This window comes from Bidens hawaiensis, unplaced genomic scaffold (assembly GCF_021521415.1).
Source record: "Bidens hawaiensis isolate Kalapana, Puna unplaced genomic scaffold, B.hawaiensis_p1.1 tig00001511_1, whole genome shotgun sequence".
NCBI classification, from domain to species: Eukaryota; Viridiplantae; Streptophyta; class Magnoliopsida; order Asterales; family Asteraceae; genus Bidens; species Bidens hawaiensis.
In genome coordinates, this window is record NW_027491085.1 from 2,038,014 (window position 1) to 2,065,397 (window position 27,384).

General features: G+C 41.8%; 2 protein-coding genes and 1 long non-coding RNA gene across 3 annotated transcripts; all 3 read left to right on the top strand.

The window, feature by feature from the left end:
• Positions 1-205: 205 nt before the first annotated feature.
• LOC143581737 (isoamylase 3, chloroplastic-like) lies at positions 206-8,984 on the top strand. The gene is made up of 21 exons (XM_077064450.1): positions 206-470; positions 1,461-1,513; positions 1,607-1,681; positions 2,005-2,162; positions 2,244-2,340; positions 2,425-2,845; positions 2,944-3,048; positions 3,871-4,005; positions 4,099-4,185; positions 4,278-4,329; positions 4,460-4,523; positions 5,033-5,132; positions 5,255-5,355; positions 6,246-6,297; positions 6,409-6,471; positions 6,619-6,708; positions 6,794-6,866; positions 6,978-7,057; positions 8,578-8,682; positions 8,771-8,869; positions 8,958-8,984. Exons 6-21 carry the CDS (start codon positions 2,753-2,755, stop codon positions 8,982-8,984), a joined length of 1,326 nt encoding a protein of 441 aa, XP_076920565.1. The 5' UTR covers positions 206-470; positions 1,461-1,513; positions 1,607-1,681; positions 2,005-2,162; positions 2,244-2,340; positions 2,425-2,752.
• Positions 8,985-21,475: 12,491 nt separating this feature from the next.
• Positions 21,476-23,950, top strand: LOC143582868 (uncharacterized). Its single transcript, XR_013144056.1, has 4 exons — positions 21,476-21,503; positions 22,609-22,717; positions 22,832-23,392; positions 23,434-23,950. It is a non-coding gene; the product is annotated as an uncharacterized LOC143582868 (long non-coding RNA).
• Positions 23,951-25,301: 1,351 nt separating this feature from the next.
• On the top strand, positions 25,302-25,869 carry LOC143580929 (uncharacterized). Its single transcript, XM_077063838.1, has one exon. It carries the CDS (start codon positions 25,346-25,348, stop codon positions 25,649-25,651), a length of 306 nt encoding a protein of 101 aa, XP_076919953.1. The 5' UTR covers positions 25,302-25,345; the 3' UTR covers positions 25,652-25,869.
• Positions 25,870-27,384: the final 1,515 nt, after the last annotated feature.

The following is a 27,384-nucleotide window of genomic DNA, read 5'->3' on the forward strand; positions in this document are numbered from 1 at the left end:
TTTATCTGGCGAATCCCTCAATAGATGGTTCGCTAGGGGTTCCGTCCATCCGGACTAGTGGCATGCTCGGGCTACCTTTAGCCAATGGGGGCCACGTACGGAGTACCTGGCGATACTTGTTTGGCCGTTAAAAAAATCACAGCAAAAAGATAATAATAGTGAGTCACAAAGGTCACGTGGCAGACATAAACGAGTCGTCCTGTGGCGTTGTCGTAACACTGAAACCAACCTCTTCTCTCTTGGATCACTCACAAATATCTTCAAACTCAACCAACACACACACTCTTTTCACTTTTGACTGTGTGTTTTCATCACTGACTCCAGATGCTTTTCTTCAACCGCTTCTTGTTTCCGTAATACGTCATCATGATTCTCAAGACATCATCATCATCCTTTTATGATTCTTCCTCCTCAAAGCTCATCACCAATGTCATTCATCCTTCTGCCTTTCGCAACACTGCTTCCATGGGGTATTCCTTCGTTTTTTTATAATGCTTTCTTGACAATTTCGTTGTTATATATTATATTATTAGCTATGTGCTTTGTAATTGGATATGCCTAATTCATTCATCATATTTCAAATTCCTATTAGCTTATTATTATTATTATTATTATTATTATTATGTAGTCTGCTTAATTTCTGATGAGGCATTGTGAATGTACGTGGCTCATATTTTAGGAGTAATTTGAAATTATAAAGCATTGTTTGAGCTGAAAGTATTTTATGTAGCTTACAAGTTTCTCTTAATTACGCTTTGAATATCCGAACAATTTCAATCTACCTCACATTCTAAATCATCTGCATGTAAATTACTAATTTATTATTATTATTATTACTATTATTATTATTATTATTATTATTATTATTATTATTATTATTATTATTATTATTCTCCATGGATTTGGTAGATTTTTTTTTGTTTTTCTGGAAGGCTGGATTCATTACAGAATAAGAGCTAAAAAGTTAACAAACAAGGAAATGAACAAAGAAACCGGAACCAACAAAACTAAACTAAATTGGAAACTTAATAAAGTTAAACATGCATCAGTCCTGCCATACTAAACTCGATCTTCTACTCCTGTTTCTCATCCACAAAAACGATGTTGCTTTAATCTCGTTAACCGCCTTATCAACCGTTATCAGAATATTCTTGTCGTTTCTTGCTTTCCAGATCAACCAATGCATGACATAGAAGATTTAGCTATTCTATTCTTGCTTTTTATTAAACACTTGGTAGATGTTAACTTATGATTATATTGTCTGTTGAGAATGCATTATATCCAGCTAAGTGTTATATTTTCAAACCCTAAGTTAAAAATTGAATGAACTCAAGAGAATGGAAGATGAAAAAGATACCAACTGAAACTCAATTCTTAACTTCTATGTAATTATTTGAGCTATTCTATTCATGCTTCTTGTTAAAACGATTTTATTTTTACAATTGTGTGTTTACAAACAGAGTAATTTGGACTAGAAACGCATTGAGTAAAAGTTTTGTGAGTGGATTTTCCGGTAAGGTATTCCCTCTATTCAATATCCCTTGACCAATTCAATTTGTTTTATTCGTTTACTACGGCCAAACTCATGACTAAGCTCTTGGCTCAGGTTAAGGGATCAGAACGAATGAACCACAAGTCTGCTTTTGTATTCAGTCAGCGGGCAGAAGAGGTCGTGATTGAGGTAGTTTTCATTAGGCGCACATACATAATTATATAATATAAGACTTGGTTGGAAACCTGTGTATTGCACGGGTTGAACAAAGAAAATATTGTCAGGTATAGAAGATATGTAGGGAAATTGTTATAGATAGGAAGAAGTAGAATATATAGAAACTGAATTTGTAATTAAGGAGATTAAGGACAAGAAATATTAAAGGCAAAGAAGCTGTAAAAAACATAAGTGGGAAAAAGGATCTTGGGCTCACAGAATTGTGACACGTGGCACAACCATTTAAATATTATTAAGTATAGATTTTATATGATTAATTATAAACTTTGTTACAGGATGAAGTTGCAGTAATATCAGAAACCGCTCCATCATTGAAAAGCATTCCAGGCCTACCAAATCCTCTTGGAGTCTCGGAAACCGAAAACGGAATCAATTTTGCCCTTTTTTCACAGCATGCAACTTCAGTTACACTTTGTTTGTCACATCCCGATTGGTGAAATTGGGTTTTCTTTTATTTAATACAATCAAACATAGCAGAAAAGAAAAGTTATCAGTAAAATCTCATTTGATATAGGGAAATTAACACATCAGAACAAAATGATGAAATGATTGAGCTGAAACTGGACCCGCGTGCAAACAAAACTGGAGATATATGGCACATATGTGTTCAGGTAATTAACTAATTACTTTTTTATTTCTGAATATTGTTTGTTTTAAGCCTACCAAATAACTAACAAAATGAGAACTAATTGTAGGAACTACCTCGAAGCAATGTTATATATGGTTACAAAATCGATGGTCCACAAAATTGGCATGAAGGGCATAGATTTTACAACAGTGTTGTTCTTATAGACCCTTATGCCAAGTTATTATCAGGTCGCCGGATTTTTGGTGATTCGACCGATAAATTTTCTAAACTTTATGGTACTTACGATTTTAGCAGCTTGCCATTTGATTGGGGAGACAATTATGAACTACCAAACATACCAGAGGTAAAAAAGTACTATTTATATATCATTTTACTTTTATGTTCGTATTTTTATAACATTGACTTTTTTACTGGTCTTGTTGCAATTGCTGCCGATGTATGAAATGAATGTAAGGGCGTTTACAGCTGATAGATCTAGTGGATTGGAAGAAAACATTCGTGGCAGCTATCGTGGTGTGATTGATAAGGTAATGTACAAGTTTTTTAAGTTAATTTTTTGAACTTTGATTATAAGTTATCCCGATCTTTTTCATATAATATTTCTGATGAGATTTTTATGTTAAAGATACCACATCTTCTGGAGCTTGGGGTTAATGCAGTGGAATTGCTTCCGGTCTTTGAGTTTGATGAATTTGAATTCCAAAGGCTCCCAAATCCTAGAGATCACATGGTACATTGAATACTGTTTTATTTTCTTGAGGGCTAACCGGCTAATTGTATATTTAGGCCTGTAAACGAACCACACGTTCAGTGAAAGTTCCTGAACCGTTTAGCGGGAAGTTCGTTTATGTTTATGTTTGTTTAGTTTGATAAACGAATGTACATGGAACAAACAGTTTTGTTCATTTAGTTAAACGAACGAAGTCACAAACATGAACACACGTCTCGTTCATTCATTTGTGTTCGTGAATATTTGTTTACGTCCGTTCAGTTAAATTCGTTTATGTTTGTTTAACTTCGCTCATTTACATTCTTAATATATTCATTTAATTTTATTGGCCCATTACAATTTAGTATAGTTTTGATAACTTTTTAGGGCCGACACATTGTTCGTTTAGTTATGTCTACGTTTATATTCTGAATGGATGAAATAAACGAACATGGACAATAAATATTCGTTCCTTTAAGTGTTCGTGAAATAATCAAACATGAAAATGTTCATTTTTTCAATAAACGAACACGGACATTTTCTGTTCGTTTGGTTCATTTACAAGCCTAGAAAATTTTATATTTTTGACATGATAACCATAAAAATTTTCAAAATTCTAATTTAAGGTAATAAACTTTCAAATATATTGATTGAAGGTAACCTGACCCAGTCATAATAATGACATGGCAGCCGACGTCAGTGTAATTTTGACCATGTTACTTTCTAATGCTATTTACCCTTTTATTGACTGTCACATCTTTCTAACTGATTTTCTTCCTAAAATGTGGAAATTATAACTATTACTAATATTATAGCTGAATAACTGAAATCTTAACTGTGAAGATTAACACATGGGGCTATTCAACGATAAATTTCTTTGCCCCAATGGCCCGTTATGCCAGTGCTGGTGGAGGGCCTATTGCTGCTTCCCAGGAGTTCAAAGAAATGGTCAAAGCTTTGCACCTTGCGGGAATCGAGGTATTACATTTATATTTAGTGAACTTTGTTTATGTAGTTAATTAGGTAACTAACAATCTAACTGCTTTTTATGGAAATTATTTAACACTACAGGTCATCTTGGATGTGGTTTACAACCATACCAATGAGGCTGATGATAAATACCCATATACCACATCCTTCAGAGGCATAGATAACAAGGTATGCAATTTAATATTTTAGATTAATGTCTTATTTAAAATCAAAGTTACGTACTATTGATGATTTGATGTTGTGTATCGTCTTATTTATAGACATATTACATGGTTGATGGTAATGGCCAACTATTGAACTTCTCAGGCTGTGGTAATTTCATCCTCCATCACATTATTCTTAAGTTCTTTAACAAAATATATCAACTGTCTTATTTAACACATTTATAATATGGATTTCAAACTATTATCTTATCGCCATTTATTTTTATAACAATGAGCAGGTAACACGTTGAACTGTAATCACCCTGTTGTCATGGAACTGATACTTAACAGCTTAAGGCACTGGTAAGGTTCTGGATTTTTTAATTTTTTTTTAGATTACTTGCTGCTTCTTGTTTATGCCCTGCTTGGGTGCGCGCATATAATGTGTATATGTGTGAACCCTCAGGTGGGCTAAAGTGAAATTGCACTAATTTTGACGTTATTTTACTAATCTTGTGAAAATAACGTTAAAAGTGGCGGAAGGTTAATCAGGCATCATGTGGTAGCGTTGATAGCCGAAAGACAAGGGTACATGCACCAATCGGCCGGTGTCCCAATGGTTGAGTGTTATGTGCCTTATGTCCAAGGCTTGATGCAAAACTACCATCGAGCTGGGGGTCTCACCGGAAGCAGCCTCTCTATTCCTACGGGGTAGAGGTAAGGCTGTCTACATCTTACCCTCCTCAGACCCTACCATAGCTTTGCTATTGGTGGGATATACTGAGTACGATGATGATGATGATGATGATTGCTGCTTCTTGTTTATTATACATATAATTTTTTATGAATTAAATTTTAATCAACTATTTAAGGGTGACTGAGTATCATGTGGATGGATTCCGCTTTGACCTTGCAAGTGTTCTTTGTCGGGGTTCAGATGGTTCTCCTCTTGATGCTCCTCCGCTTATTAGGGTAAGAATAACTTTTCATCATTTGGCAGAAAATAGTATAAGAAAAAACAATATTTTAAAATTTCATTGGTCTCTTATACTTATGATTTATGAAAGTAATAGTATTTTAATAAAATGGAGCAGGCCATAGCAAAAGATAGTACACTTTCGAGGTGTAAAATTATCTCTGATCCGTGGGATTGTGGAGGCCTGTATCTTGTTGGAAAGTTTCCAAACTGGGACAGGTAATAATAAAACTTATACTATATTGGACCTTTTTTAAAAATCTAACTTTGGAAATTTGGTCTATTAGAAACAAAAATGTACGTTTGTTGAGTATAGGCCTGTAAACGAGCCGAACCTTTAGTGAATTGTTAGGCGGGAAGTTCATTTATGTTCGTCTATAAATGATTCTATAAACGAACGAACATTAACAACTTTCTTTGTTCAATTAGTTAAACAAACGAACATGAGAACATCCTATTCTCATTTATGTTTGTCATTTTAACATTTGTTTAAATTCATATATTTACATAGTCAACTAAATCTTTTAGGCCCATTACAATTAAGTTTAGTTTTATTAAATTTTAGGCTCAGAATATTTATGTTCATGTTTACTTTTAATTAGTGTTCATTCATATATATTCAGTTATGTCCATTCATTTACGTTTGTGAACCTTTCGTTTATACTATTAACGAACAAACATAAGCAAACACTCATTTTCTTAATAAGCGAACACGAACAAGAAAATCCCGCTTGTTTAGTTGTCTGTGGTCAGTCGTTTGTTTGTTTAACGAGCATGCTCTGTTCACGTTCGTTTGGTAGTATATTGGACTTTTCTTTAATTCCAACTATGTAACTTTGGTCTATTAGAAAGGCCAATATACGTTTGTTGAGAATATGCAAATTAAGAACATATCAGTTTTCAATGAAATTTGGTCAAGAAGTGCTTGAAATGATTTCTTGTTCTTTATATACACTTATTTAAAAAAAAAATTGCATGAAATATTAGTGTTCTAGTGTTGTTGCAAGAATGATGGTTGGTTAGCAATAAAATGCCAAGTAATATTGTTTAAAAACTTGATCACAATTAATCAATTATAATGTTTTTGATTTTATGTTTTAAATTGGCAGGTGGGCTGAATGGAACGGAATGTATCGTGATGATATAAGAAGATTTATAAAAGTAAGCTAAAGCGTAAATCTACTAAGTCACGAACCTTTTACCATTTTTTACAGGTTTTTCTCAAGGCCAAGGGTATTTTTTGTCTTTAAATGTTATTTGATCAAAGTATAGGGTGACATTGGTATGAAGGGAAGATTTGCAACTCGAGTTGCTGGTTCTGCTGATTTATACAAAGTAAGTTCTTCAACATGTATCTATCTTTGCCTTTCAAATATTCTTCATTCATTAAGATATAATTGTCATTCTCAAAATTGCTAAAAATGAAACTTGTTATTTTTTGGGATATTGAGAAATAGCATTTTAATGTCACTTACTCTATAGGTAAACAAACGCAAGCCATATCATGGAATCAATTTTGTTATAGCGCATGATGGATTTACTCTCTATGACCTCGTGTCATATAATTACAAGGTATTACTATTATAATTAAATTTGTCTTAATTCTTTAATTTTGAGAATATGTACCTATCATGTCCATCTTTTATGTTATTTTTAGCACAATGATGCCAATGGAGAAAATGGCAATGATGGAAGTAATGATAACCTTAGATGGAATTGTGGGCATGAAGGTAATTCTTAAACCGTATTTCTCTATATTTTAATACTTCTGTTGATTTTAATGCCACCCCTAGGTTTAAGAATATGTAATGAGTTATCTTTATTTTGCATATGCTTCACAGGTGAAACATCTGATGCCAACATCAAAGCCCTACGTTTCAGGCAGATGAAGAATTTTCATTTGGTATTAATGATATCTCAGGTATTTACACATATTACTTCTTGCATAACGCCCGGTTTATATTCGTTAAAGATAATTATGTGGTTATATCTCGTTTTCTAGTTAATATAGGTTTCTTCATAGCTTCAATGGTTTATTTTCTCCATGTATAATTACTTCTTGCTGTCCCCATGCCAACCACCACATGTGGGTGCTTTAATCACAATCCTGTCGTAGTTAATGTTCAGTTGTCATATGTGGTTACCATTCATACATACAATCCATGATTTCAAGTCACCATTATCCATTCTATTCAGTGTGCTAATGTCTAATGATATATTGTTCACTAGAGTACTATTGAAGTTGTTTCTGGTTAGTTATTGTTGGGCGAACCTTGGAGCGATGGTAAGGCTGCTGCCATGTAACCTGGAGGTCACAGGTGCGAGTCATGGAACCAGCCTCTTGCTCAATCGATAGTCAGATTTGTTTAATTGATTGTTAGATTAGTTCAATCAGATTTGAAAACTTGGGCCAATTGCAATCCATGGTCTAATTTGTTCAAACTGGTCAACTGCATAAGACGCTACATAATATGTCATCAAATCGCATCACATGTACACCATTGAATCGAATCTCATCAACTTCAGCGATGCGTTTGCATTTTAAAACCTTGTTGGTGCTTGTAATCATAGCGCCGAAAGGCGCAACTAGGCACTTAGGCTAGGCGACTTCAGGTAAACACAAGGTTGGGACCTTTCTCTAAGGCTTAAGTGAGTGCGTTCAAAGTCCGGGCATTCATTTTATTCAGGTCAACACCACATTGTTTGTTTGGAATTTGGACTTTTATTTTTTAAGCCTAAAATCCCAATCCCCTTTCTTCCTTTTTTTATTTTTAATCAATGAAAGTCGATCCCGGTTGGAAATATAGTTTATGCTAAGACATGTGTGATAGAGAAGTGACCAAAGAAGGGATTTACTGAAACAACATGTAATCGGATGCTATAGAAGTTGAAGTTCGAAAGCATTTTTAAAGTGTCCCCAAGATGTTATATGCAAGTTGATAGCCAATATGACAAGTCAAAAGTCAAAGAAGAGTGTTTTTGATGGTTTTCATGATTTGGATTTTGAGAATGGTGGATTTGGAGATGATGAAGATGGGGATGATGTGGCATTAGAGATATCAAGTCTACGAAAGTGAATATGAGAATAAAAGCATAGATAGTTTCGGTGATGATGAACAATGACATTGATGCTGCAGGTGTTTTGTGAATTGTTATTCGTTTAGTTATTAATTCGATTATTCTAATTTTTAATTCTGTTAGATTTTTTCTTTTCTTTGTGGAATGGTATTAATTTTAACATTTTCTATGCCCGTGATATGTTTCTCTTTATTTTTCTTATTGACTTTTTCTGCACTTCACATTTTACAAAAATCACAGTTCTTATTTATTTTATCCTTTTGTTTGCATCATATAATACGTGTTATACATATTAATAAAATAAAACTTAAAAATGATTTATAAGTTTTATGTGGCACTTAATGGTGTTTTTGCTACTTGTAGGGTGTACCGATGATGTTAATGGGAGATGAATATGGTCATACTCGCAGTGGAAATAATAATAGCTATGGACATGATACTGCTATAAACCACTTTCAATGGTCACAAGTACGTGCGTTTATTTTTAGATTCATAACATCTCATCATAGAAACCGTGATCTTTAATCAATGATCGACTTTTACTTCGACCCGTTAGCTGGATGCAAGGAAGAACGATTGCTTCAGATTCTTTGCTGAGGTCATCAAGTTTCGTCAAAACCATCAAGTATTCAGACAAGAATATTTCATCGGCAATGTAAGTTTATTTATCATAATTTTATTGAACATTTTATAAAATAATATATATGTGATGGAAATAGTTAAAACATTTGTTCCAACTACAGAAGGAGATAACTGGGATAACCATGTGAAGAGGTAGGTCCCAGCAGAGACCAGTTGGTCCCGCAAGACTCACCTGGAGCAGGGACGTCTGCGCAAAGGCCATCTGCTCCCGCAGGACCCACCATGCTCATAGGATCTTACGCGCAGTACACAAGCTGAACACGCAGGGAAAGCCTCCCAATGGTGAAGTACCCCGCCTGTTCCCGCAGTTGCGGATACAAGCCATCAGGAAAGGCTACCCGCAGACAGCAGGGCTACACGCACAAGACATTAGCTACTTCAGTAGTCACATGAAGGGATGAGCAAGGCGGGAACAATCCCGCCTAAATGAGCCAGTCTGATTCTGAAAGATCTCTTGTACCATACCTACAGAAGTATGGATAGGACAGACGATCTGACCAGAACAGCCCATGAGCCAATCACAGGGTGACAGCTCATCGACAACAGGACGAGGAGGAGCACCCTCTAGTACTGTTTGTCACTATTAGCCGCTGCCTACTCACCAACCCTTACTGAGGAGCATGCGCGGCCTACAGTTAGTGGAATAGTGTTACTGTTGGCCGTAACCTATTCACCAACCAGCATGGCCTGCGTACAATCCACAGTAAGTAGGACGTGCATAATCTACAGTTGGTGGAATAGTGCAGCCGACTTTGTTACTGTTGGCCGTAACCTACCCACCAACCAGTATGGCCTGTGCATAGTCCACTGTTGGTTGAACAGGAATACTATTCAGCCGGCTGTATCTTCTAGAAAACCTACCTTCGGCTATAAATACTCCAACATCTTGGAATGGTAAGATCATCTGCTATCCAGTTATCTAGCAATCTCTTAATATACACTTATATTCAGAGCAACCTAGTCTGATTCTCACGCCGGAGGGTGGTCACAAGGAGGAACCCCCCCCTTCTCAGTGACGAGCTTACGGTGTTTGTTTTGCAGGTCTCCTGAAGAACAGCCTTCTCAGCTAGACCTCATTCGTGGGAAACATTACTTAACCCCCAGATTATCTATAATCTGTACCGGGTCACTTAGTGTTTCTTCATTGGCGCCATCCGTGCATAAAAGCTAGAACTATTTTAGTTTTCACAATTTCTGAAGAAATGGTTAACGTTACTCCGGTCCAAAGGCCTGTAACTGACCAAGAAACCCCGGTAACCACCCCAGCAACTGGGGGGAACACCGGCGGTTATACAATCCTTACGAACACTACCCCGACTACCCAAGCCGGGGCAAGTGGAGTAAATATTCCATTGGGGTTCACCGATACCCAACTGGAAAAACGAACGAAGGTCCCTCGCCAAACACTAGATCAAGTGAAGGCGTGGGCCGAAGCACGGCAAAGAGAATTCCAAGCCGAATTGGATGAACGCTTGCGTTCAGCTCAACAGGCTGACGAATTCACCAGTACTCGCCAACACCTCAATATGAGCAGTGACTGCGAGTACTCAGAAGACGAGTTGGAGTCTGATACCGACGCGAACCCTCGCCATAAGGCGAAAGGGAAGCGTAAGGACACGGACGTCCAACCAAAAAGGAATTTTGGGGAAGCTTTTAAACCAATCGCGGAGAGAAACCCGCGTGACTTCTCCAAAACCTTTAGACCAACTGCCACAAATGCAGGAAGGTCAAAATTCGCAAGAGACATTGCGGAGGCAATCGCCCCGAGAAGTGCCAAACAAATGTCAAACATTGGCACTTATGATGGTCTATCCGACCCAGACGACCATCTGAACAGGTTCATTGCGGGGGCTACCGTCAGCAACTGGACGGAACCCACGTGGTGCTACATGTTCCAGATGACTCTGGTCGGAGCAGCCAGGGCATGGTTCGATCGTTTACCGATCCACCACATATATGACTGGGCGGACTTTCAGAACAAGTTCAGCCAGCACTTCAGCCAACAGAGGAAGTACACTGAAGTGCAGTGGACGATCCTCAACTGCGTGAGAGAGGAGGATGAATCTTTACTAGACTTCATCACTCGCTTCAACTCTAAAAAGCTTAGTCTCGGCAACATAAGTGAGGATCTGGTTCGCGCCGCCTTCATCCAAGGCGCCGAATACCCAGAACTTATCCGCACGTTGACGGGTAAGGATGGCATGCCATCCACATGGGATGCCATCATGACGGCGGCAAAGCGCTTTGCCGAGACGGAAAAGCAACTGGGAAGGGACCTCCCCCAGAGTACGCACCTCTACACGCAGAGGACAAGAGAGAACAATGTCCGGATCGCCCGGCAGAACAAAAAGAGGAGGCTAGGTATTTGGCAGTCAAGGGTAAACTTTGACACCTCATCCAGCTCTCGCCCTCTTGTTGGCGGAAGGGACAACACACACCCTTCAAATCGAAAACACCGGTGGACGCCACTCACAAAAAGCGTCACGGAGATATTTGCCACGGAAAAATTGCCATGGCCCAAAGCCCCATCGATCCGGCAGAAACCTAATGCGGATCAAAGCAAATCCTGTGATTTCCACGGGACAAAGGGTCATGGTACTGAAGAGTGCACATCCTTGAAGGATATTATTGAAACATTTGTTAAGGATGGAAGGCTTGCACATCTCGTGGCATCGATCAGGAAGGGAGGAAGGAATGACAACCGGTACAGAGGTAACGGACGAAAGCCCGTCGACATCAGCATCAACATGGTTCATGGCAAGGTCAGAGGAAGAAAAAGACAGGTGATAGAACCATGCGCGTGGAAGGAAGCTGAGGTGCGCTTCCCGCGAGTGCCAGGAGGCCCCAGCAAAGAAGGCCCCATCGTCATCAGAAGCCAGCTGGGGCACTACATCACCTCCCGCACTCTTGCTGACAACGGCGCTTCGTCGACAGTGATGTACAGGCAGTTCTTTGATAAGCTGGATGATGAAGACAAGGAACGCTTGGAAACGGTCTACGCTTCAATGGAAGGGTTTGATGGCAGTACAGAAACACCCCTGGGTATCCTATCTTTCCCCGTTACTCTTACTGATGGGAATCATTCACGCACAGAAGACGTGGATTTTGTCGTGATGAAAAAGCCACACCACACATACGACATCCTATTCGGAAGAGATGGGATGGCAAGATTCAACGCCGTGGTATCTTCAGTCCACGGCATGATGGGATGGCCAACAGCTGAGGGTGTAGCAATGATCTCTGGCATTCCCCAGGTATGCATTGCATCTGTCTCATCTAAACCCAAACTGAAGAAGGCTAAACCAACCATCACTGAACCGGAAAAATGGGCCTTCAATGGCAAATACCCCGACCAGGCCGTTACCATTGGACCAACAATTGTTGATCCCACCCGCACCTTACTCAAGCGCTTACTGCAGAAAAACGCTGACATCTTTGCGTGGACACCAGCTGACATGACTGGTGTACCCCGAAGTAAGGCGGAGCATAAGCTCAAATGCGATCCGGCTGTTACGCCAATCGTACAAAAGCGCAGGGTAATGGGGCCTGAACAAACTAACGCGTGTAGAACCCAAGTCAAGGAACTCCTTGACGCAGGCATAGTACGCGTTAGTAGATATCAAACATGGGTTGCAAATCCCGTAATGGTACCGAAGAATGACAAACAATGGCGCATGTGCATAGATTTCAAAGATTTGAACAAAGCATGCCCCAAAGATTGTTATCCGTTACCAGAAATTGATCTCAAAGTGGATTCGTTGGCGCCATTTCGCCTTAAATGCTTCTTGGATGCATATAAGGGGTACCACCAAATCCACATGGCCATTGATGACCAGGACAAAACCGCATTTCGGACGCCCGATGGTACATTTTGTTATAAAATGATGCCATTCGGACTTAAGAATGCAGGGTCCACGTACCAACGACTAATGGATAAAGAGTTTCATGCCCAAATCGGGAGAAACTTGGAAGTCTATATGGATGATTTGGTCATCAAAAGCCTCGAGCCTGAGGCGATGTTGAAAGACATTGAAGAAACTTTCAACACGCTCCGAAAGATAAACATGAAGCTCAACCCGAGCAAGTGTTCATTTGGGATGGAAGAAGGGAAGTTCTTAGGAGTCATTGTTACTAAAGATGGCTTTAGAGCGAACCCTGAAAAGGTCGAAGCCATTGTTAAAATGGAATCACCTACCACCATCAAACAGGCTCAGACACTGAATGGGCGACTAGTCGCACTTAATCGCTTCTTGGCAAACCATGCGGATAAGTCGTTTCCTTTCGTGTCAACACTGAGAAACTGCCTGAAGAAAACGCACTTCCGCTGGACACCAGAAGCGGAAGCAGCTTTTCAGGAGATTCGGTCACGCCTGATCGAACTTCCAACGCTTACAGCACCACAAGCGGGAGAGGAGTTAATCCTATACCTTTCCGCAACAGATAGAGCAACCGGGGCAGTCTTGCTAGTAGAACGAAAGGGCATCCAGATGCCAATCTATTATGTTAGCCGTGTACTAACAGACGTAGAAACCCGGTACTCTACCCTCGAAAAATTGGTCTTAGCACTTATACACGCTTCACGCAGGTTAAGACGATATTTCCAGGGCCACCCAATCACCATTCTCACAAACTTCAAACTCTCAAATGTTCTAGGCAAACCCGAATTATCGGGACGTCTAGCCAAATGGGCAATTGAATTGGGAGAATATGCAATTAAGTACAAGCCAAGACCAGCCATAAAAGGCCAGGTCTTGGCCGATTTTATTGCAGAAGTCCCCGTTTCGCGGGAAAAAGAGTGCCAGGAGGAGGCTCAACCCTCCCCAGCACAGGACGCCAATGATGTCTGGCGACTCTACACTGATGGAGCAGCCAGTAACGAGGGTTCAGGCGCAGGGTTAAAATTAACCAACCCAGCAGGCCAAGAATATACTTACGCTATTCGGCTGGACTTTCCAAGTACGAATAACGAAGCCGAATATGAAGCATTCTTGGCCGGTTTGAGAATTGCGCGTAAGATGGGAGTGAAAAACTTAGAAGCCCACGTGGATTCCATGCTGGTGGCCAACCAAATAAATGGAACATACACGGCTGTGAATGACACCATGGCCCTGTACCTCGCCCAGGCAAAAACCCTTATGCGTGATTTTAGTGATTGTAAAGTCATACACGTCAAGCGCAGTGAAAACAAATCTGCGGATGCGTTAAGCAAGCTTGCATCACTAGCCTTCACCCACTTGGGAAAGGACATCCGCATTGAACTCCTCGAAGCACCATCAGTCCCGCACAAGGAAATTTGTGTCATCCAGAACAATACAGAAACATGGATGACACCAATAATAAATTACCTTGCAGCAGGAATACTACCAGAGTCAAAAACACAGGCAAGAAAACTACGCTGTAAAGCACTGAATTATCAACTCGTCAATGACATCCTTTACAGACGTAATTTTCTTGGCCCACTCTTGAGATGTGTGGACAACCAAGATGCCGGCTACCTCCTAAGGGAAGTACACGAAGGCATCTGTGGGGTACACGCAGGCCCCCGCGCTGTTGTAGCCAAGCTAAACAACGCGGGATACTTTTGGCCGGGGATGCATACGGATGCACTGGCATACATCAGAAAATGCAGGTCTTGCCAGCTTTACGCACCTAACACGCATCGCCCAAAAAACGAACTGGTTCCAGTCACTTCTTCGTGGCCATTTCAGAAGTGGGCCATCGATGTAACAGGCCCATTTCCTACAGCAGCAGGAAATGTTCAGTTCCTAGTGGTAGCCATCGACTACTTCACCAAGTGGATAGAAGCAAAACCTTTAGCCCAAACAACCGCAAAGCATATCAAAAAATTTATTTGGGAATTTATAATTTGTCGTTTTGGACTTCCACAGAATTTGGTGAGCGATAACGGCACCAACTTTGCTGACAAGAAGCTACAACAGTGGCTGAAAGAACTTCAAATCACCCACACCTTTACCTCAGTGGCACACCCGCAAGGTAATGGTGAGGTGGAAAGAGCAAACAAGAGCATCGTCGAAGGCATCAAGAAAAGACTTTTGAAACACAGATCCAGCTGGGTGGACGAGCTTCCGCACGTCCTTTGGGCAAACAGAACGCTGAAGAAGGCCAGTACGGGGGAAACCCCGTTCAGCCTCACTTATGGCACGGAAGCCATGGTTCCGGTCGAAATTGGTCTACCCTCACCAAGGGTCTTGAGTCAGCCAGAAGACAATGATGCGGAAAGACGGTTGGATCTTATGCTAACCGAGGAACGCAGAGACTTAGCCGCAGTGCGTGAAGAGAATTACAAACGACAAATGCAAAAGTACTACAACACGCGGGTAAAACTCTGCAACTTCAAGGAAGGAGACTACATACTGCGTAACAACGAGGCTTCGAACCAAGAACGCCCAGGAAAGTTGGCCCCAGTCTGGGAAGGGCCATATGTTATCAAACAAGTTCTGGGAAAGGGCGCATACCGGCTCGAAAGGCTCGATGGCACTCCCATCCCAAGAACATGGAATGGAGCTCAATTACGCAAATGTTATATGTAGATCAATTCCAAAACTTGTAAAGAAAAGGCCAAGAGCCACTTCTAATGGAAATGATTCTCCTTTCATAATGTGTTTACCTTTATTCTTATGAACTCCCCACTGGTGCCGGTGTTTACCACATAAAGGGGGAGAAGTAAGTCGTTACGTGTGGAAGGCGGCAAAACCCGTATAAACACAACGATAAAAATAAGGGAAACCTACACGCAGGTATGATGTAAGTAAAGTTTAGCCACCCTTGTAAGTGCAAGTGACGGTCTTATCCGCACAATCACAAATAAGGAAGCAAAACTTTAAACTATCATTTACCACGTTCAAAGGTTATCCTAAAAAAAAAAAAAAATAAAAAAAAAAAAAAAAAAAAATAATAATACAAGGAAAAAAGGAAACCCTACACGCAGGTCAGGTATGGGTAAAGTTTAGCCATCCTACCAAGTGCAAGTGACGGTTCTATCCGCACAATCACGAAGGAGGAAGCGAAACTTTAACCCACTATCAACCACGTTCAAAGGTTAACTTATCCTAAATACTTAGAAATGAGGAAAACCTGCACGCAGGTCAGATAAAGGTTAAAGTTTAGCCATCCTACCAAGTGCAAGTGACGGTTCTACCCGCACAATCACGGAAGAGGAAGCGAAACTTTAACCCATCATCAACCACGTTCAAGAGGTTAACTTATTCTAGAACACTTGGAAAATTGCTAACTTAAACTAAGTATGCAAGTCATGAGTTTATAAAGCAAGGAATCCAAAGAAGGAAATAACAATCTTATACGCAAAAAAGATTTATATTTCAATAATATATTACAAGAATGGCCGGGTTACTACCCGCCTAGAAGAGAATCTATACAAGTCTAAGCAATGGAAAGGGATCCTCGGGGTCAAGCTTCAGGGCCGCCTTCACTAGGACCCGCTCCGTCAGAAGAACGGGGTGGTTCGAGGAAAGCTTTAAGGACAGCTAACCAATCATCAGCAACAGCTACTTCATCCACCTTTTCCACCACTGGATGCGGGAAGGCGGCGTATTGGTTCAATGCTTGGTCGTAAATGGCTTCGGTATCCACATCGAACAAAGGGAAGTTGGAAGGCGGGACGCCTTTCTCAACAAACCCTAGACCAAGCATGAAGCCGGCCTTTTCCCCATCATCATGAGAAGCGTTGAGGGCTGCGGTCATAGCATCATCGTAGGAGGTCTCTGAAAAGACCCGACGCACAACCTACAAAGAAAAAAATACAAGTATTAGAACCTTTTCTTACAAAAGAAATGCGTGAAGATAAATCTAAACATACCTGAGGCAACGCTTCTCGAAGAAGCCATTGGAGGGCAGCTTGAGCTTCGGTATGGGCGCGTTCGGCTTCGCTCTTGTTAAGGTTGGCAAGTAAAACTTCCTTAGCGGCAGCCTCTTCGACGCCCTTAAGCTTCCGCTCGGTTTGGTCAAGCACCCCCCTCTGGTCCAGGATTTCCTGGAGTTTCTTGGCATCTTCCATTGCCAAGGCATCATGAGCGCGTTGGAGAGCCTCTAATTTGCCTTTCAGCTCCTCATTCTCCAAACGCAGAGGCTCAGCAACGGCTTCAGCCTGGGCAGCCCTCTCGGTTGCGTTTCGCGCAGTTTCCCTGGCCAGCCGAAGCTGTTCATTCACAGCTTGGGCAGCCTTGGAACGGGCCTCGAGTCGCGCCTGAACTTCAACCTCGAGGGCCTTGAAGGCCTTCTCCTTGGCGGCGGCAGCTGCCGCCAGCTGTTGGTTCTCCTCCCGGAGAGCACGCGCTTCAGATACGTCTTTGGCGCGAGCTGCTTTCAACTTGTCGTTTTCACGACAGAGCAGCTCGATGCGCGGCTGCATCCGGGCCTGGAGAACCCGAAGCTCATTGGTTAGCCTACCCTCCTGGTAGCTAGCCATGGCTTCCCCCAACGCACCATGAGGAGCAGCGTGGCGAGCCCAGTCCACGCACTCCACAGGGGTACGAAGGGTTGTTCCTCGGCGTATGTTCCATCGTGGAACATACACTTCATTGGAATCCGACACTGCAAAAGAAACAAAGACAGTAAGGAAAAGATGATAAAAAAAGGGGAAAAACAAAGGAACCCTACGCACCTGTAGGGTCAATGACAGGCCGATATCCGCCAAACCCATCACCTGAACCTAAAGGAAATCCATCCAACAGGTCAGGCAGATGGGAAGGTGGCAAAGATCGGCGGGAAGCCCTGCGCGTACCTGATGGTCCGGCTGTCGGTGCCGGTGGCGCGGGCATGGTGGCAGCCGCCGTGGTCGCCGTCGTGGTCTCCGCCGCGGTCGCCGCCTCCTTAAAAGCAGCGGTAACCGCCGATTCCGTGAAGGATGCTGTAAAAATCGCACTCACGGCCGGCGGTGACGTCATCTCGGCCGGAACAGTTGGCTCGATGGAACGAGCAACTGGACCAGCGGATGCAGGCGCAGGCGACTGGGTCGACGCCTCAGGAAGGCTAACCGAGCCTACCGTCATTGGCGAGGAGGTACTCCCCTGCGTTTCACCCAGGATTGCGTCAACATCCACGCCTGCACAAAGAAGAAAGTGTTAAAAGAAAATTATGAAGTGACAAATCTACAAAGGCATTATGATTATACTTACGGGTTTTCTTGACCCTGAACGTACGGACGGGCGGGGAGGAACCCGATGGAGCCGGCCTCTTGGTACCGGTCACCGTCGTCTTCGTTGGTTCTCCGGAGGTAACGGTCGTAGCCTCCGGAGCAGTGGTCTTCTCACCACCGGGCTTCCCCGCCACCTCTTCACTATCTGACTCCGTGTCAGATAGAACCACTGGATCAGCTGTGGCCTTCTCCTTCCCCTTCACGCCGGCAGCAGTCTTCTTCTTCCGCACAAGGGGAGGACCATCTGCGGATTCCTCAGAAGAAGATAGGATGTAAGGATTTCCAACAGCGGGTACAGCATTGAGGGGTTCGGGAAAAAATATCTCCTTACCTGGCCGCCGGTGGCTCAGGATCTCTTGGCCTGGCGGATAGACCTCCACAAACCTATCCGCCGTTTGCTCCAGGATGGGCAACTCATTGTCGTCCAGAGCACGAGTGCCCACCCGTACGGGACGGTCAGCCTCCCGCGGGAACAGGAGCGACTCCAAATTATTCCCCTCTGAAAGAAAAGAAACAGTTAGAAAAATAAACTAATATCAGCAAGAAAGACAAGATATACCATAAGGAATAGAGTTCAAACCGTATTCGAGAAGGATAGGAAACCGAGACGCATCCTTCCATACCCGGCTCATCCCCAGCAGCACCATCCCGGACTCCGCAAACCGGTAAACCGGAGATTGGACCCGGGATATCTTCGCGAACCATTCCGCCTCCTGGTAGCTGGAAGCGTGAAGGCTCGGAAGCGCTTGGCCCTTCTTGAACTTCATAGCAATGGGGATGGCGCGGGCAGAGATGTAGAAGAACTCCCGCTTCCACGATCGGAGACTGCGCTCGGTCACGCAGATCTTTAAACCCTTTATACGGGTTGTCAGGGTGTACCACCCTTGGACGCACCTCCAAGTATAGAAGGTCATCAGGCGGTCCACGTAGGGCTCAATACCCAGAATCCGGCACACCCACTCGAAGTGCCGGACCTTGGCAATCGCCATCGGATGCACCTCGGTCAGGTGCACCCCGTGCCGCTCCAGGACACGGTACATAAACTTTGTCAATGGGAACCTAAGGTTTCCATAAACAAAGAATGCAGCATATACCCCGATCTTGCCACTGGGGGCATCGTACACAGTCTGGTGAGATTCAGGAAACTCAGGCTCGAGAGACTCGAGCATGAACTTCCTGACGATGTACTGGTACTGATCGACATGTAGAGCACACTGGCACTCGCCAGCAGTACTCCTATCGTCGGCTACAGCTTCAGCATCATGAGAAGACATTTTTGCAGAAAGAAGTGATTTCGGGAAAATGCTTGCCTGAAAAAGGGGAGTATTTGCCGGAAATCACTAAGAAGAAGAAGAGAGGTGAAAGTGTGAATTGCAAATAACCCTCTTCCCCTTTATATAGTAATCGCAATTAATGCGGTGAATTTAATGCGGAGGAGAGAGAAATCGACAGTGCAATGAAACTATGACACGTGGCAAAAAGCAAGCTGGCAACAGCTGTTGAAAGGACGTGCCAGTAACTTCGCGGCCACGCGCCCGAAAAAACACGCCCACGCGCCTGAAAAAGCGACTGGAATGACCATGTTCTGTCACGTCACCATAACTTCCTGCACGTCCTGACACAGTCAGAAGAAACCGTCACACGACGTTTCAGATGTTTGGATTGTTCTTATCCTCACCAACCTTTCGAATTTCAAAATTCAAAATTCAAAAAGATTCAAAAGTAAGCGGGAAAATACCCCTTACCTTGGCAACCAAGTAACCATAAGACGGATGCGGGTACAGTGTTATGGTCAAAACCTTCCACATACCTAGCACCCGCAGGGAATTGAAGCCAAGAATACCCCGGCAACAAAGTAACTATAAGACGGGTGCGGATACAGTGTTAAGGCAAAACCCTTCACGTACCTAGCACCCGCAGGGAATTGACGCCAGGAGTACCTTGAAAGTAAAATAACCGTAAGACGAGCGCGGGTACAGTGTTAAGGCAAAACCCTTCACATACCTAGCGCTCGGCAGGGAATTGAAACCAGGAAGGATCTTCTGGGCAATGCTTGTGGAAACGGAAATAACATCCCCGCATAGCGGGAACGTCGAGAACTACATTGTTTGAGGCTCCAGGATGGAATTGGTGGTTTAAACATAATTGATCACTATGTTCAAAACCACTAAAACCTCAAGGAGAATCCACACAAGTGAGACTCAACGCTCCTGACTTGCGAGAAGGTTACATACCTACCCGCATCATACCCAAAGATCAAGCAAAAAAATCGGGAATTTTTGCAAGTGACATTAGGAAACCCGCGGGAAGAATCCCCACGGAGAACCTTAAAACTAGAAACCCTTTTCAAAACCCCTTGCTCAAAGTCCAAAAGTTCACCTCACTTTATTAAACATTCATGAGAAGAACATTGGACTGGGGGGACTTGAAGAGGTAGGTCCCAGCAGAGACCAGTTGGTCCCGCAAGACTCACCTGGAGCAGGGACGTCTGCGCAAAGGCCATCTGCTCCCGCAGGACCCACCATGCTCATAGGATCTTACGCGCAGTACACAAGCTGAACACGCAGGGAAAGCCTCCCAATGGTGAAGTACCCCGCCTGTTCCCGCAGTTGCGGATACAAGCCATCAGGAAAGGCTACCCGCAGACAGCAGGGCTACACGCACAAGACATTAGCTACTTCAGTAGTCACATGAAGGGATGAGCAAGGCGGGAACAATCCCGCCTAAATGAGCCAGTCTGATTCTGAAAGATCTCTTGTACCATACCTACAGAAGTATGGATAGGACAGACGATCTGACCAGAACAGCCCATGAGCCAATCACAGGGTGACAGCTCATCGACAACAGGACGAGGAGGAGCACCCTCTAGTACTGTTTGTCACTATTAGCCGCTGCCTACTCACCAACCCTTACTGAGGAGCATGCGCGGCCTACAGTTAGTGGAATAGTGTTACTGTTGGCCGTAACCTATTCACCAACCAGCATGGCCTGCGTACAATCCACAGTAAGTAGGACGTGCATAATCTACAGTTGGTGGAATAGTGCAGCCGACTTTGTTACTGTTGGCCGTAACCTACCCACCAACCAGTATGGCCTGTGCATAGTCCACTGTTGGTTGAACAGGAATACTATTCAGCCGGCTGTATCTTCTAGAAAACCTACCTTCGGCTATAAATACTCCAACATCTTGGAATGGTAAGATCATCTGCTATCCAGTTATCTAGCAATCTCTTAATATACACTTATATTCAGAGCAACCTAGTCTGATTCTCACGCCGGAGGGTGGTCACAAGGAGGAACCCCCCCCTTCTCAGTGACGAGCTTACGGTGTTTGTTTTGCAGGTCTCCTGAAGAACAGCCTTCTCAGCTAGACCTCATTCGTGGGAAACATTACTTAACCCCCAGATTATCTATAATCTGTACCGGGTCACTTAGTGTTTCTTCACCATGAGAGCAAATTTATCGCTTTCACGTAAGTGTTATATAACACTCGTTTTTTTTCTTAAGTTTATATGTTAATCAATGCTCCCATGGGCTTAATTTATGAATATTATGCAAGCTTGATAACAATATGTGAAAACGAAAACACCAAAGTCAAGTTTTTGAATCTGCAAAGCTGTTGGTTGACTTTTTAAAGTCAAAATTAGAGCTTCTTTTGTAACATATAACACCTCATACCGATCAATATTGTCCACTTTGCCCAAAAGAAGCTTACATGTTTCTTTTTGTTACCTGGGAGATCACACATCCTTTGGGTTGTAAACGAGCCGAGCCAGGTTGGGCTTGGGCTTGGGCTTGGGCTTGGTCTCAAGCTCAAAGTTAAACGAGCCTGCTTGGTTCGCTTTTCAACTAGCTGAAAAGTCGAGCTTAGAAGCTCGAGTGAGCTCGTGGCTCATCGAGCCAACTCGTTTTTTTTTTAAAAAAAAAATTTTAGTTTTTTTACACATATTGATATATAAAAAGAATTTATATACATTTATTTAGTTTTTTCCAATTTTTTTTTAGGATTTAGAGACAGATTAAAAGTATTATATGTATTATACTTTTTTTTATTTATATTTTTTATGTTACTATTATTTTACATATTAATTTGTGTGTGTGTGTATTTATATATTAAAACTTGGGGTTTAATTTAAGTGGGCCAACGAGCCAAAGATTGAGCGGGCCACGAGCTGTGCCAAGCCTAGCTTGGGCTCGTTTACAAGCCAACTCGGGTTGGTCGTTTACAAACGAGCTTCTTCCAAGCTAGTTGCGGGCTTCTTAAACAATCCTACACACCTGACCCAACGCACCCAAAATGTGCTAGTGGTAGTTTAGACCGGTATCTCTCTGTGGACTGTGTATGTGGGATTTGCATCAAATGTCAACACTTTTTGTGCCGAAACTATATAATTAGATTATTAGACAAATTAATGACTGAAAGTGTTCATGGTCATGATGAGTTTTCTTATAGTATATCTTAACGGTCTTGTATTTTGCTACTCACATTTATGAGATCATATAAGTTTTTATTAAAAAAAGCGCACTATAATCATAAATTCAGGGAAATTGTGTTTGATGACAACTTCTTTAAACAGGCTTCATGATAGCAATGAAGGGGATATCTACTTGGCGTTTAACGCACATGATTATTTTGTTAAAGTTCCAATACCTTCACCGCCTCAGGGTCGACACTGGTTCCGAGTGGTTAGTTTTTTTGTGGTTGTTTGGTTCATGTTTACTTAATATCTAAAACTGAATATATGAAAGTTTATCTTATTTTTACTAAGTGTTTGCATTTAAAATATTTTCTTGATGCAGGTTGACACTAATCTCGAGTCTCCAAATGATATTATCCCCGAGGGTGTTGCTGGCATCGGGGATGCATATAATGTTGCTCCATACGCTTCGATTCTTCTTCAAGCAAAGCCATAAATAAGATTAAAAGGATAGATATAGCTGTTTGGATATCTGTCAATGTTGTAGGTGACACTAAAATACTTTAATAATATGAGACGATGATGCAGGTAACTTATATACTGACACATTTGTTGTTACATATGCACCCACACGGGACTCCTGGATGGCTTGATCATTGGGTCAAATTTATCTCTGTTCGACCAATAATCGTACGTAGGGAAGGGTACTTTGGAACTTTAAGAATATTACATTTGAATAGTTGTATTGTTACAGTAGCCTTTGATGTTATGTTTTTCAGTCATTATTATGGGGTTTTGGGTTTTCATCTTCCAACCATTATCCTGCAGCTTTTAGTATTTATCAGAGTAGTCTCCAGTGCACAAACTGATTTTTTTTACAACCGGATTAGTTTCAAACCGTTTCAGTTTGGTTAACAAAGTCAAAACCGGAACACCCAAACCGGTTATGAATGCAAACAATTCTAACTGGTAGGAACCAGTTAGGATCAGTCAACATAGTGTGTTTTGATCGTTTTTTTTTCCTTCTATTTTATTTTTGATTGATTGGTAATTTGAGTTTAAAGTTGCAAGCTGTTCTCATAACGTGTGACTCTATGAACTCTTAATCCAAAGTTTCAACTAAATTGCAAGTTTCCACACGCAATGAAGACTTTTTCCATATAATTATGTTGGCTACTATTCGTCAGTTAAGGAACTTTAAAGAAGCATTTGCTTTCGAAATTTCTATGAACTCGACACATCCCACTTCACGGCATTACTAACATCAAGAAAACTTAACTGCTAAGAATAAATTTTATCTTGCCGTTAAAAAAGAGAGAGAAATTTGATCAAATACGGTTTACAAAGCGTTCAAAATTTGGGTGTTCAATATATTGTCTAATAGCAGTTGGTATTGCAAAACAAAAGCAGAATTAAGTTTGACCACACGAGTGGTTCACGACGACACCTTTCTCAAATCTTTGTAAGAAACATAACATAACGCTTTGTGTTGTGGCCATATAGCCTTAGCTGGCGTGGAACACTGTCACAACATAAGCGCGAACGAGTTAAAGATTGATAAGCTATCGAATTAAAGAAACATAACATAACACATTTGTTTGTCTACCATCATGATTCCTTCAATACGAATTAAAGATTGATAAGCTATCGCATCTCCTATTAATATTATTCTTTCAAGTTTACAAACTATTCCCGGATAAACGAATTTGGAACTGATACATATTGCTTTAAATTTGGTAAATTCCTAGGTACTAACAAATGTGTTAAAACGCTTTCTTATAATAACCTCTTCCATGTTCATCAAAACGTTCTTAAGTCATTATGGAAAGTTGCAGTTCCAACTCACATGATCAATTTTACAAACCAATAATTCGTATGATGCAATTGTAAAGCTGTTATAGAGGACCCGTGGAATTTAAACCACTCAATATGAAACAAAACTAAGCCCCACAAACTCCTATCTAGTCTCATGAGCAGTCATGTCCTCACACTTTGATAAGTTAAAAAACGTTACAAAATAACATTAAGATAAACTGTTATTCCATACATTAAGAACCAACCACAAATAATGTCTACAACTTCCGCCATGTTGTGATCAAAATTATTCATAGAAACAATACTTATTCAAGCTGTAATTGTGTACAAGTCTATGATATTCTAGAAAGAAAAAAAGAAACTCAAATAAAAAAAAACAAAAAAACACAACACTAAAGTATGATAATCTGTGAATCTCCCGTTGGAAGCCACCAAAATAATTTACTCCTCCCATTATAAATGTCTTAGTTTGATTTTTCAAGTCTTTCTTGTTTAATTTTGACCGATAATATTTTTGTTTGTGTTATATAATACTTGATGTAAAATATATGAATGGATTGGGTTTTAAATGTATTTTACATCAATATAATTTTTATCAAGTATTATATGACACGAACAAAAATATTTACGGTCAATGTTGCAAAACAAAGACTTGAAAATTCAAACCATGACACTTATAATGGGACGGAGGGAGTAAAAAATTAGCCCACAACGTGCTTCATCATAACGGTAACCTTGAACTCACCAATTATTTTTGTATTTAATAATACTTTTAAACATAGCTTTAAAAATAAATATAAACAACAAACATTTTATATTCACTAATCGAAGACCTAAAGTCAAATTCAGTTCTTTATTCAATCAACGGTTGAGATGACTTTCATCGTGGAAACGTGTAAGTCGGTTTTAACACTACGCGTAATCATCCAACGGCTGAGATCTCATCTCGTCAAAAAACCGACTCAAAACCCTGCGTATAAATACACGCCCTCACCATCTTTAAACTCTTACACACATTAACATAATATAATAATATTAATAATATTAATCTGTTAAGTTACACAGCTTCAAAACCCTAACAATGGCGTCTTATGGAATCGTTACGGTTATGCTATTTGCTATGATCGTCGGATCTGCTGTGTCCCAGTCTCCGACGGTATCTCCGACTGCTTCTCCGACGGTATCACCAACGGCTTCTCCGACGGTATCTCCGCCGACTGAAGCTCCGGTAGCTACACCTCCTGGTGGTTCTCCGGTTGTGTCTCCAGCTGGTTCACCTACTGCTCCGGTTGGATCTCCGGTGTCTCCGCCGAACGCTGCTGCCGTTAATACTGTTGCTTTTGGAGGTCTTGCTGTGGTAACCCTAGCTGTGGCTTTGGTGCTGTAGAGATTTGGAGATATGTTTTGATGGTTAATTCGTTGCTGATCTGGAGTTTATTATCATTATTATTCTTACGATACTTTTGAGTTATTATTTTTATTTGTTTATATAATTTTAGGTGTTGGTTTTAGGTTATTGTGAGCTTGTTTTAGTGGTCTGGTGCATATTGATTGATGAGATTAAAACTGATCATGGGATGTTATTATTATTATTATTATTATTATTATTATCATGGATTCTTGTTTTATTAGTTGATGATTTGTTGCTATGAATAGCTTTTTTGTTATTCTTCTTATCCAGCAGAGCCCAGTTGGACCCACATGACTCATCTTGAAGAGAGATGTCTGCGCAGAAACCAACTGGATCCGCAGAACCCACCATGCTCATATACGTGACGTCCTTACTCGCAGTACGCAAGCTGTTCCCGCAGGAAATGCCTCCCAATGGTGAAGTACTCCGCCTGTTCCCGCAGTTGCGGATACAAGCCATCAGGGAAGGCCACCCGCGCAGCAAGGCTACACGCACAAGGCACTTAGCTCTCAATAATTCAGTAGTCACCTGAAGGAATGAGCAAAGCCGGGAACAATCCCGCACAAAGGCGGGAGAGGGAATACTCCCGCCCAAATGAGCCAGTCCGTACGATACTGGAAGATCTTTTGTACTGTACCTGACGAGGTATGGGCAAAGGATCTGACCAGAGATACGACAGCCCATTGACAACAGTATGGCGAGCAGCATGCTCTTGTACTGTATGTCACTATTAGCCGCTACCTACTCACCAACTCCTGTCATACCACGTGCATAGCCTGCAGTTGGTGGAAAAGGAATAGTACACAGCAGGCCTGGTCACTGTCAGCCGCTGCCTACCCACCAACTACCAGCATGGCACGTGCGTAGGCCACAGTTGGTAGAACAGGAATACTATTCAACCGGCTATACCCTCTTGGAAACCTACCTTCGGCTATAAATACCCCAAATGGTATGATCATCTCATCTTATCTTGTATCTTACATCTTATACCTGATATCTGCTCTAGCAATCTCTTAATATACACATATATTCAAGAGCAATCTAGTCTGATTCTCACGCCGGAGGGTAGTCACAATGAGGTACCCCCCTTCTCAGTGACGAACTCACGGTGTCTGTTTTGCAGGTTATCAGAAGAACCATCTTTGCCGGGTCTAACCCCTCGTGGGAAACATCTATTTAACCCCCAGATTATCCGTAATCTGCCCGGGGTCGATTAGTGTTTCTTCATTGGCGCCATCCGTGCATAAAAGCTAGAACTTCATTTCTTTTCAGTTTTTTCAAACTTCTGGAAAGATGGTTAAAGAAACTCCGGTAACCACAACCCCAGCTACTAAGGGGAATACCGGCGACCACACAGTTTTTACGAACACTACCCCGGTTACCCAAGCCAGGGCAAGTGCAGTAAATTTTACGAACACTACCCCAGTTACCCAAGCCGGGGCAAGTGCAGTAAATTTTACGAAAACTACCCCAGTTACCCAAGCTGGGGCAAGTGCAGTAAATAATCGCTCACTGGGATTCACCGATACCCAGTTAGAGAGACAACGAACGAGGCTCCCCCGCCAAACACTCGATGAAGTTAAAGCGTGGGCGGAAGCACGTCAAAAAGAATTCCAAGCTGAGTTGGATGAACGCTTACGTTCACTCCAACAGCCTGAGGAATTCGGAGAGTACTGGGACAATGATTCGGAGGAATCCAATAGTGACGC